Source organism: Prionailurus viverrinus, chromosome D3, assembly GCF_022837055.1.
Source record: "Prionailurus viverrinus isolate Anna chromosome D3, UM_Priviv_1.0, whole genome shotgun sequence".
Lineage (NCBI taxonomy): Eukaryota > Metazoa > Chordata > Mammalia > Carnivora > Felidae > Prionailurus > Prionailurus viverrinus.
Genome location: NC_062572.1, coordinates 15,161,253 through 15,173,807, shown reverse-complemented (window position 1 = coordinate 15,173,807; position 12,555 = coordinate 15,161,253). Strand labels below are relative to the sequence as shown.

The 12,555-nt window shown below is 43.6% G+C and overlaps 2 protein-coding genes across 2 annotated transcripts in view; both read right to left on the bottom strand.

The window, feature by feature from the left end:
* Positions 1 to 12,477, bottom strand: part of SRRM4 (serine/arginine repetitive matrix 4) — a 590,829-nt gene extending 578,352 nt beyond the window's left edge. Inside the window, exon 1 of the mRNA XM_047827801.1 lies at positions 12,420 to 12,477. The gene's annotated coding sequence lies outside the window, so the exon portion shown is untranslated. The remainder of the gene's footprint in view (positions 1 to 12,419) is intronic.
* SUDS3 (SDS3 homolog, SIN3A corepressor complex component) overlaps positions 8,985 to 12,555 on the bottom strand; it is a 35,513-nt gene continuing 31,942 nt past the window's right edge. Inside the window, exon 12 of the mRNA XM_047827803.1 lies at positions 8,985 to 12,505. Coding sequence (XP_047683759.1) covers positions 12,407 to 12,505 — 99 coding nt within the window. The 3' untranslated portion in view covers positions 8,985 to 12,406. The remainder of the gene's footprint in view (positions 12,506 to 12,555) is intronic.

Below are 12,555 nucleotides of genomic sequence, written 5' to 3'. Positions count from 1 at the left end.
GAAAAGTTGCTCAACATCACTCTATCAAGGAAATGAAATGAAAATCAAAACCACAATGAGGTATCACCTCACACCTATTAAAATGGTTACTGTCAAAAAGATATAATTTGACAAGTACGGGCAAACATATGGAGAATAGAAAACGCTTGTGCACTGTTGGTGGGAATCCAAGCTGGTGCAGCCAGTATAGAGATATGGGGGTTCCTAAAAAAAAAAAAAAAAAAAAAAAAAAAAGAACTACCATATGATCCAGTAATTCTACTTCTGGGTATATATCCAAAGGAGATGAAATCACTGTCTCAAAGAGACATCTGCACCCCTATGTTCACCACAGCATTATTCATAATAACCAAGACATGGAAGCGACCTAAGTGTCCACTGATAGATGGCTGGATAAAAAAAAAAAAAAACATTCACCCATTAAAAGAAGGAAATCTTACTCTTTGCAACAATATGGATGAACCCCAAGAGCATTATGCTAAGTGAAATAAGTCAAAGAGAAACAAGTACTATGTATTCTCACTTAGAAATGGAATCTAAAAAAATCAAACTCATCCAAAGAGAGAGTAGATTGGTAGTTGCCAGAGGAGGGAGCTGGGGGGGTGGGAAAAAGAGTGTAGGCGGTCAAGGGGTACAAATTTCCAGTGATAGACAATTCCTGGGGATGTAATGGACAGCATGGTAACTACAGTTAATAATACTGGACTGTACACTTGAAAGATGCTAGGAGAGATCTTAAAAGTACTCACTATTGGGGCGCCTGGGTGGCGCAGTCGGTTAAGCGTCCGACTTCAGCCAGGTCACGATCTCGCGGTCCATGAGTTCGAGCCCCGCGTCGGGCTCTGGGCCGATGGCTCAGAGCCTGGAGCCTGTTTCCGATTCTGTGTCTCCCTCTCTCTCTGCCCCTTCCCCGTTCATGCTCTGTCTCTCTCTGTCCCAAAAATAAATAAATGTTGAAAAAAAAAAAAAAAAAAAAAAGTACTCACTACATTCGCACAAAAAACGGCACACCTACTGAAATGACAGACAGGTTAACTAACCTTACTGTGGTAATCACTTCACAATATGCACGTTTATCAAAATGATACAAACTGTACACCTTAAACCTATGCAATGCTATGTCAATTATACCTCGATAAAGGTGGGGGGGGTGGTGATCAGAGAGTAAATAATCAGAATGGCTTCAGGCTTCTCAAGGACAACATCAGAAGCTAGACAGCAATAAAGAATACCTTCAGAATCTTGAAGGGAAATGATTTCCAAGCTAGAATTAAACCCACCAGAATGGAAAACACTAGAGAGGAAACAACCAAATTTTAGAAGCTGTAAAGTAAATTAAAACAAAACAAAACCTGAATTTTAAAACTGACAGCAGAGAAACCGGAGAATAATGAATTTAGCAGCACAAGGAACCTCTCAAAACGAAGGTTGAGGAAGGAAGGGGCTGGCTGAAATATAGTTAAGTGCTAAGTGCTTTGTGGGCCTTTTCAATTCTGGAAATGTATGGGCTTTAATTCTGGGAATTAAAAATGTAGTTACACCAGCCAAACCATCGATGAAATAAGAGAACAGAATGAGAGCATTTTTAATCATGCTTGGTAAGTTACTGCAAGATGCGTTTTGCCAAAATGGGGAGGTAGAGAAAAAGGAAAACTAAGGAAACAAGAATGGGAAATCCAAACGCAAAGAGTGACAAAGCGGAGCCCCCAGTACGGAGGTAAAGGAAGACTCCAGGGAGACAGCTATGTGCCATATGGGGGGCCACCAGTCTAGAGTAGGCAACCAGTCCAGAAGTCCCCAGGGGGAAGGCTTCTTCAGGGTGATGAAATCAATGGAATTCTGGTGCATCTGAGTGTCTTAAAGGGAATTGTGTCTTAAAGGGAATTTAAACACTTGGTGAAGGCCTTGAGGTTGAATTCTAATAAGCACCTAGGAAACCAGGCTTATAACAAAAATACAAGACAATTATTAACTCCTGGGGGAACACTGTCAAGGGGAAAAAAAAAGGCAATCATACTTTACAACAGGGCTCAGCTGTGACTAGTGTTTACATAGCCGTAATAATGTAAACACTAAATACTGACCTCATCAAAATTATGAAATAACTATATTGAGAGAGGAGGGAAGGATTTCCATGGTCAGAATTTAAGAGAATTCTTAGAAATGTCCTGAAATAATCAGCTAAAAGAGGTGGGATGATTGCTTCTGGGAGGGGAAATGAGGTAGAAAATAAAAGACTACTGTATTTTGTGGCCAACTTTGTAAAATCCTTTCATTTCTAAACTGCATTATGTTATTACTGTGATCTTAGAGATTAATATGCTGTGCTGAGAAATGAGATAATTAGCCAACCATTCATTCAGTAAGCATTTAATGTGTACCTACAGTATGCAAATCCCTGGGGATGGGGGGGGGGGGGCCCCAGTCCCTGTCCTCCCTCACAGTCCAGTGGGTTTCTCAACACAGCTGGTGGGAGGTGAGGGAGGATTTCAAACTCTTCTCTAGTGAGGCGCTAATAAGGTGAACAGATGCTGGGCATCTGTTGCCTTGAATTTCAAGGTTCGTGGCTAGTGGCAGGGGTTCCCCTTGCAAGGTTGCTGTGGGCTTAGCCTCAAGGCATGATGGGACCTGAGCAGATGGGGCAGACAACTCTTGAAGTAACAATGGGCAGCTGGCAAGGTGGGAGAGATGTATCTAACACGCTAGAGGGACCTGGCTTGTTTCAGGCACGAGGGTCACTGTTGGGGCTGCTTTGCTTGTGTGACCTCACTCAACCCTCACAATAAGCTTGCTGAGGTGGCTATCATCATTGTCTCCAGTTTCTAGACTGGAGCCCAGATAGGTTATGAGACGTGCCTAAGGTCACACAGTTTGTAAGTTACAGGGCTAAAATTCAAACCCAAATCTTAAATCCATGCCCTTCGGCTTCAGCCTGGGATTTCCCCCAACTGTTGGATTAAGAGTTACAAGACCTGGGTTTAGTTTCTGCTCTCCCATTCATCGGCGGTGTGATCTCAGGCAAGTTGCTTCCCTTCTCAGTGTCTGTTCCAGGCATGGAAAATGGAGAGCGTTGGTCCTTTGTACTTTGGCACTACATGCTACGATGGAAGAAGCCAACAGGAAAAGGAAACGTAGGAATGCGGCACAGAGGTGAATCCTCTTCTCCTCTGAGTCTCAATTTCCTCATCTGTTAAAAATAGGAATCGGGCAGACCTACCTCAGATGACTGAGTGCACTAAAAAAGATAATGCACGAAAAGTACTTAGCCCTTGTCCAGGCATGTAGTAAGTGCTCAATAAACATGAGCTCTTCTTCATTCCTATTACTCATACACTGACAGAGCTCCACCATGCTTGGCTTCCTGAAACTTCCACTTCCGGTAAGGTCAAAGCACCATGTTTGCAGGAAGAGGAGTGATCAAAACAGAAGAAAGGGAGTCAAACAAAATTACTGCCTAACAGGAATGTGTACTGTTGCCCTTTATTGGTTTTACATATGAGTTAGTTTACGAATACTTTCAGGAGCATGTAAGTGTGAAATTGGAAAGCGTCACTCCAAGACTGCCACGAGCCACCGCACTGGCGATATAAAAGGGGGAGGAGGAGGGAACAGGGTGGGCCAGGGGAAGGGAGAAAAGGACAGAGGCAGGAAGGAAAGGAAGGTGAACCCAAAGTGTGGAAGGACAAAAAGATACGGGTCTGGGAAAAAAAAAAAACAAAATAGATTTTAAAGTTCAAAGCCTATTCGTCCAGAGTTACTGTTCAGCACACACTCTCATTTGACTTTTTAAACATGTCCCACCCCCTACCTCCGCTTTCAACCGAGCCATTTCCTCTGCATGCAGTTCCCATTCCTGGCCATGGACGCTGCTTAAGGCCTGCCTCAGTTTTCAGGCCAAGCTCAAATTTTCTTTTCTTTCCGAAGTAATTGTAAAGCATTCCTGCTTCATGAAAATTCAGACTCTGGGTCAGCAAGACCTGCTTTGGAATCATGCTGGGTGAACTTGAGGCAAGTTTCTTACTCTTTCTAAACCTCAGTTTCCCAGTCTGTAAACCCCAGATACGTAACAACAAATTCACAGACAACAAATAATTAATGAGATAATGCACGTGAAGTGTTCAACCACCTGCCCGATAAATGTCAACTGCTAGTATTTTCTCTGTCCAGTTTTCTCCATGCCTCGAATGTAGCTCCTATCCCACTGAACCAGAATTACTGACAAGCACGGCTGCCCATCCTCACTGTCCCAGAGGAAGGGAACCATGCTTTTATTCATCTCTAAATCCCCCCAAAGAACCTAGACTACCTAACATGCAATACTCCATGAACAGCATGTGGATTGAATGCACTAATGTCAATCCTCGAGCTCATGATAGTTTACTACTATTTCAAGTAGAAGAAAAAACATCCCCAACAGTCAGCTCCAGGTGACCAGATGATCCTGGCAAGGTCCCCTGTCTTGGCTGGGATGATTGTGAAGTTCTCCAGGATCTCATTTTGGGGCTGGAACCCTCTGTTCCAATAATAATGAACACAAGAACAACAATAAATCACCAACACGTATTGAGGACTTACTACGTCCCAAACACTACTTCCGAGTGCTTTATCTAATCTATGAGAAATCACTTAATCCATAGAAAAATGCCAATTCTTATCCCCACTTTACAGAGGAGGAAACTGAGCAGGGTGACCAACTGTCTTGGTTTGCCTGGGTCTGAGACAGTTCCTGGGATGCAAGATTATCAATGCTAAAACCAGAAAAGTCTGAGGCACAATAGGATGAGTGTGCCCTAACTATCAAGCCATTAAGTAAAAATCCCTGGATTAATGAGTGGCCATACCAGAGTACAGGACCCCCACCACCTCTCTGCCTATAGCTGGCCATATGAACTTGGGCACATCATTTATCATCTCTGGGCCTTAGATGTTTTCATCTTCAAAATAAGGGGTCAAACTAAATCAGCAGACAAAACTAATTGATTAAGCCACTCCTCCCATTCTGCCCAACTCGGGCTTCAGAATCCTTTTCAACCCAATGCGCTGGGCATTCATTCCAACCCACTTGTAGGAAGTGACGCTTACCATGATCTCTGAAGCTGCCAACTTTACCTTCATTGTCTCTTGGCACTAAACTACCTTCTGGTCTCACAGGATTTGGCAGATTAACATCCAAGGACAGAGACAGAGAGCAGCAGTAGTGACAATGGAGGGGACAGTTTCCAGAGACTGGGCACTCCCTGAATCCAGCCCTGTGTTATGTCCCCCTCAAAGCAGAGTATGGTGAATGAGAGCAAGGGCTCTGGAGAAACTGGGCTCAGAATCCTGGCTCACCATTTACTAGCTACATGACCTTGGGCAAGGTCCTTAACCTCTGTTTCTCAATTCCTTCAACTACAGAGTGAGGATTTGTAATAGTGGCTACCTCATGGGGTCATTACAAGGATTCAGTAAGTTAATATGGGTAAAGTGCTTAGGATATAGTAAGTGCTATATACATTAACATTATTAGAATCCTCAAAATCACTCTGGTGTGGATATTACTATTTAACCTATGTGCCTGTTATGTAACCAATGTGCCTAAAGTCACATTGCAGCTAGTTAAAGCTGGATTCAAATACTGATTCCAACTCTTCTGCTTTTGCCACACTGCCACTATGCCACATTGCATCTCAGTAAACACTCAAATACTTACCGAAAGAATCAATGTTGAAAAAAAAGTGATTCTTAATTATATGCAGGGACTTGCCAACCTGAGGCCACTGTACTCCTACCTTCAATAACTGCTTATTCTCTATGAGCACTGCTTTCCTAGCTGGCTCTAGAACCTTTTTTCTTAAATGTTTATTTTTATGTTTATTTTTATGTTTATTTATTTCTGAGACAGAGAGAGACAGAGCGTGAGTGGGGGAGGGGCAGAGAGAGAGGGAAACACAGAATCCGAAGCGGCTCCAGGCTCTGAGCTGTCAGCACAGAGCCCGACACGGGGCTCAAACCCACAAACCGCGAGATCATGACCTGAGCTGAAGTCGGTTGCTCTACCGACTGAGCCACCCAGATGCCCCAAATGTTTGTTTATTTTTGAGAGCGAGAGAGACAGACCGGTAGCAGAGGAGGAGCAGAAAGAGAGGGAGACAGAATCTGAAGCAGGCTCCAGGCTCTGAGCCGTCAGCACAGAGCCTGACACGGGGCTGGAACTCATGGACCATGAGATCATGACCTGAGCCGAAGTCGGATGCTTTAACCGACTGAGCCACCCAGGTGCCCCTAATCTCACCTACTTTGACCCCACACCCATTCACCCCATCGGCAGGCAGACAGGTGATGCCAACAGACAGGAGCATCAGGCTGCAGAAAAACAGAGCACACCGCTGAGTCTCCAACTTTTGAGAAACAGGGGAGAGAATCTTTCAGATTCTGATTATTGGTCTTCTCGTATCAGTAAAGTGAATTTTGTCATTTTAGAGATCTGTATCTTTCAGAGAATTGAGCAAACACAGATTAGGGAAAATGGGTAAAGGGATTAAGTGTCTAGGTACCTATGCTGTATCTTATCTCCCTCACTCCCCCAGGGATCCTTCTGAACATACATATCTTTTCGTCTTAATAATCATAGCTATTCACAAAAATACCTGCTCTGGTAAACACTAAAATTCCTAAAGCTAATATATTTCTCATCATGTCATTACGTCCAAAGAGAGTGAGCTGGTGCCCATGTTTCTAGAGCATTCCATCTACTGTCTTTTTAAAAGCAGAGAAGGTGCTTAGCTTTACCAAAGATAGATGTGGGGCATTTCTAACACTAGCAGAAGAGACCAGAAATTGGTTTCATTCCTGCCTCTCTCCAAAGACTGCAAACCCTGGCTTTGGTGGTTACGCAGGCTGCTGGTTGGAGCTGAGCAGACAGTCTGAAGCAGGTGACATTGAACTGGTGTGTTCTTTCATTCAGTGGCTCTACAGCAGGACACGACATGAAAAGGTCCACCGACATCCAGAGAGCAGCAAGATGTAGCGTGTCCAGCTCTCCATCTACATTTTTAGAAACCAGTTCAATGGCTCCTACCCTTCCCTGCTTACTTCAGAGATGACAAGAAAGGCAGGCAGGAAGAGAGTGATCTGGGGAAAAAAAAAAAAAAAGGTAAGTGTTTTCCTCCAAAGGTTCTCATGTTGCTTATTAAAGTCGGATCCATCAAGGTCATTCACTCTTTACATTCTAAATGGCTCCCTGTTTTCCGTTACACACCTGCCCACACTGTTTCAGAGCAAAGGGACCTCTCGGCTAGTAACTGTGACTCTCACAACTCGATTACCAAGGAAGAAGCCCGGAGTTATCTAGCAGGGGAAAGGGTCCTAGCAAATTATAGCGTTTTTACCTCTGAAATTTGCTCTATAAGAGGTGAGAGCAGATAAAAACAAACTCCCAGAGAAGGGCTGGAGAAAGGTGGAAATGCTGAATGCACTGTGAACAAAGGGGGCTGGGAAAAGGCTGCACAGGGCAGCGTTTAGGAACCCTGGCTTAGAATCTGAAAGAGCTGGGACTGTGCAAGCTGGTGTGTGTGACCTTGGAGAAATTACCTAACCACCCCCTGTGATAAAGGAATGTTTCCTCCTCTGAAAACTGGTGATAACAATAGCGTCTTCTCTCCAGGGTTGTTATGAGGCTTCGATGAGATAATAAAAGTGAAGGGCACAGTATTGAGGGCTGGAGCTATTATTATTCACCAGCCCACCTGTCTTTGCACATCATTTTGCACTAACAGTATCTGACAACATTTACAGAGCACTCACTAGGACTAGGCACTGTGATGAACTCTGGGTTTCAGGGGAGAATTAAGCCAAGTCTTAGACTATGTTAACAAATACATCAACAATATAACAAATGTATTAACAAATTATATTAACAACTGCATTGGGAGTATCAGCACTCTTTCACAGATTACAAGGACTGAAACAGAAAATGCCTGCCTTGGAGCGTTTAGTATAGTTCCTGACCTAGACAACGAACTCTCACAAAAGCGGATGCTGTCATCAAGGGCAAGTTCTGTTTGCCTTGGCGACAAGCGGGAGGGTGACAGAGTTAACCTGAATGTTTTTTGTTGTTGTTGTTGTTTTTAACCACCCCTGTGTCGCCACATCCTTCACTACTAGCTTTCACGTCCCTGGCGAACCCCTAGCCTCCACCAGGGACTTGGCTCTTCTACAACTCTAGAAAGACCCAGGTGCTCAAGAGCTTGAAGGTTAAGATGACGAAAATAGAGAAAACCGGTCGACCTAGCCCTTACCCCTGCGAGGACTGGCAACCGGAAAGAAGCCTGCTCAGGCTGTGGGTGCTGGTAGTGCTATTTCCCAATCTAGATGACGGGTTACATGGACGCATTCATGTTGAGAAGATTCAACTTGTACAAATAAGATTTGTGTACTTTTCTGTACAAATGTTACAATAAAAAAATTTAAAAATAGTGACCACCCTTCTCCAACATCCAAAGCACAGAGCAGCCCTTCCTGCTGGGCATGCCACACCCGGGTCGTGAGCACACCAGGTCTGTCACCTGTGGCAGTTAGCAGCCTCCTCAGTTTACCCACCAGGGAGCTGTAGAAATACCAGCATTTTTTCCCCCTTTGGTAAAACTGGGAAGCAGTGCTCTAGAGTACCAAATGGCAGCATCTTCTTCAATCATACGAGTCTACCTTAAGGTTTTTCCTATCTAAGGTCAATTGCATTGACTCAACTTTCCATGAAATTGTTTTATCATCTCCAACAAGGAGAGTATATCACATTGATGGGTCAACACCTCTAGACTGCTCTTTACAAAACTGAGAGCCTATCTTTGACATCACTCCGTATCTTCCTCTTCACAACGAGCAAGTATCTAGTATATCCCTCCCTCTCTCCCAATTTCCTTCTCCCACAAACGCTGGAGGGAAAACCTAAAATAAAATTTCAATCATTTATCAAGTCAATGGATATAACACAGACTACATGCTGGTTTTCTCTTTGAAAGTTTATTGTTATTTAAAAAAAAAAAAAAACCCTATAACTTTTTACATTTTACATTCACCTCTCAGAACATTTAATGGTACCAGTTAATGAGAATATATAAAAAGCCCACCAGCTGCTTCAAATGGCTGCAAATATTTTACCATGTTCTGGTATTAAAGTGGTTTGAACTCTTTGGAAAAAATGGCATAACATTAAGTACCAAGATTTCAAATTCCCAAATTAGAAACAAGATTTTTAAGTCAGGAGGAAATTTAGTAAAAATTCAAGGATAAAAGGAAAGGTTAATAGAAAAACAAAAACTAAAATATCGTAAAAAATAGGATTTCCCCCGCTACCCCAAGGTAGGTTAAAAAAAAAAAAAAAATGCGACCAACCCCCTCCCCGCTCCCAGTATTTCTCTTAGAAAAGTCACCCAACCCTGAATACAGGGTCTCACACACAAAGACAAATAGCTTGATTTGCAGATCAGCCTCTGGGATCTTATACTGGCCCCAGTTAGAGGAAGGAAGGAAGGAAGGAAGGAAGGAAGGAAGGAAGGAAGGAGAGAAAGAGAGAGAGAGAGAGAGAGAGAGAGAGAAAGAGGGAGAAAGAGAGAGAAAGAGAGAGAGAGAGAGAGAGAAAGAGAGAGAGAGAGAAAGAAAGAAAGAAAGAGAAAAAAAAGAAAGAAAGAAAGAAAGAAAGAAAGAAAGAAAGAAAGGGAGAAATTATGTAGTTAGAGATCCATAAATACTGGTATCCAAACGAATGAAAACATCCCGGCTTTGGTATGGCTATGGAAATCTGGAAACTGTTCAAGAGGACACTGGCTTTGGGACAGAGGGAGTCAGGTGGTGGGGAAGGCAACACAAAGACTCTAAGCAGAGGTAAAATAAATAATTGGGATGCATCCATAGCAAACACCGTGTATAATACTGAGGCAGGTGCCTCAAACAAAATACACATATAGGTTCTTGATCCGAATAACACAAGTGCAGGTTCTTGATCAGATTAATGCACATACAGGTTCTTGTTAAGAGTTGTCTAGATCAACCTTTTTCAAAGTATGAGTTGCAAGAAATAGTCTGAATTTAGGGAGAGCAAAAGAGCTTCTGGAATAAGAATGGCCACCTGGGCTAAAAGCCAGCCCCTTCTTAGTCCAGGAACCTCAAAGTCTGTTTTGCCCATCACAAAAGCACCTCCATCTCGTAACAAGGGGGCTCTGCCTGTCAGAGGGGCTGAACTGCTGGCTTGTCATCTCTGGGGTAATGAAATAAAAAACTAAATCTTCTGGGACTAAGAGTACGATTTACTGTGCTGTGTCTCAGGTCTATTCCCCTTCTGCCCCCGTTTTCACCACACTATCATTAAGGGTTGTGAGGACAAGAGAGAAGCAGAAGGCAGTGATGTGGCCAAGGCCAGGGCACTACCTCATCACCCTCAAATTTACAGAAGAGGCAAGGCCAAAGTGCCCATACCCTGGTCTTCAAATAAATAGTTAATTCACAAAAGCACAAAGGTGCCACCAGACAAGGAAGAAAAAAAAGGCAACTTGTTGCTTTGATGCAGAATCCCAGTTATCAATACAGTCCTTTTCAAAAAACCAAACTTTGGTGTACTGCTAGAAAGCCAAGTAAGACAATCATTCAGAAACAAACAAAAAACCCCACAACATTGATGACCACACACTCTACATCTAGATATATTTCCATCACAAGGGCACTAACAGGTAACAGATAGCCGCCTGATATTATGGGATGTTACACACCCACAGTGACAACTAAGCAAGAGAGCAAAGGCTGTCAAGAAGAAACAAAAGATGAAGCCTCTGTTTACTATGGACTTGGTTCACCAAAGCAAACATCATAATGGGGGCTGGGGGCAGAGAAGCAGCACAGAACACCGAGCCAACTCTAAGTAAACAAGCATCATCTACCCTGTTTTCTAAATGAGACTCCAATACCAGGGAGAAAAAAAAAGAGAAATGAATTACAAATTAAAACAAAAATGAATCTGTACAAGTCTTTACTCTGAGTCAGTAAGGTTTGGTCTCTGTTGAAGCCAGGACTTACAAGAGAAGGTGATTCACTGGTTTTCATGGCCCCCAACTTGCTTTGGGGTGTGGACATCAAAAGACAACACGAGGAGAATCACCCGAGACGAGGGGTACTACATACAAAGATGTCTTAGGATGTGTAAGGTCTACTGATTTCCCAGAGAGATGCTCACAGTTGCTCTAACCCCAAATTCATTAAATATGCTAAGGTGACAGCTATCATCCAGAAAACCCCACGTGCCAGGGAATCACTCCTCCGATGATGGGAAGGTGGGGCAGAGAGTATGGGGAAGGCCGTTTCACCAGGAATCATTAGGAAGAGCGCAGGTTTAGCGGCAGCCACGGCAGAGTTTTCTTTGTCTTCAGGCTGGACCAGACCTCCTGGGAGGCAGGGGGCGCCAACAACAAGGCCCCACGGGCTTGAAATGGTCGGAGCAACAGCGGCATGAGCAACAAGAGTGCAATCTGAGTTATGAGTGAGCATCTACAGATCACTGATTACTGCACTATCAGTCTTATCTCCCCACCTACAATAGATAACCTGGATAATCAGCCTGGGCCAGGTACCATTCCATCGACTTGGAGCAGGGGACAGAAATGAATTAGAAATAAAAACTTCTGAAATGACCACTCGTTCCAGCTTGAGCTAGAACAAACATGTCTGGATATACCACTTGCATTAAACAACATTTAAAATGCAGGACCTTCAGCACATTATAAGTGTGAAAATGCCCCCTCCCCCAGCCCCATTTACTCAGTGCACGTAGTCACCCAGGCAAATTTTTCTGTCGCTCAGCCAGTGGAATGGATGGCATACGCCAGATGTTACACGAGGCATTTATTTCTCAGAGAAGGCTGAGAGCCAGGAGACTTAATCTCCTTCTGCTAGGACCTCTGCCCCAAGCTTCTGGAGAAACAGTGAATTGGGCTCGACAACAGAAAGAGCTACGTGATCCACTAATAAGATTCATGAAAATGCCGTGTAGACTGTATCCCTTCCTGGTAGAAAGACCTAAAGATAATTAATTAAAAAAAAAAAAAATGTTCCTTCAAACTCAAAGGAGCCTTTAAAAAAAAAAAAAAAAGACAAAGTATAAGCAAAAAAAATAAAATAAAGAAATGAGTAAACCAAACTCCCAATACTCCCAAAAGTAAGAGTTCATGGTGACTGACGGCTGGAAGAGGTTGAGGCAGGAAGGAGCAACGCAAAGACCGAAGCAGCTGCCACCAAAGCGCCTCGCGGAATCCACAACAGCGCTCCCCATTTTCCAAGGCCAAGGGAGCAATTCCCGGGTTAAAAACTTTCTATTTGGAAGAAAACAAAACCAAAAACCACTCCAGAAAAAAGGTCAAGGGAAGAAGAACACTGTAGAAAGTCAAGCCGCTGACCTCCGGCGGATCACGAAGAGCCCGCGCTGAAGCTGGCCCAAATAGATCCTCATCTTGGTGCTGTCGCTGGTCTTCCTTACCCAGATCTGCAGGCAAGAAGGAAAGGGAACAAGATGAGAGGGGCTGACAGCAAATA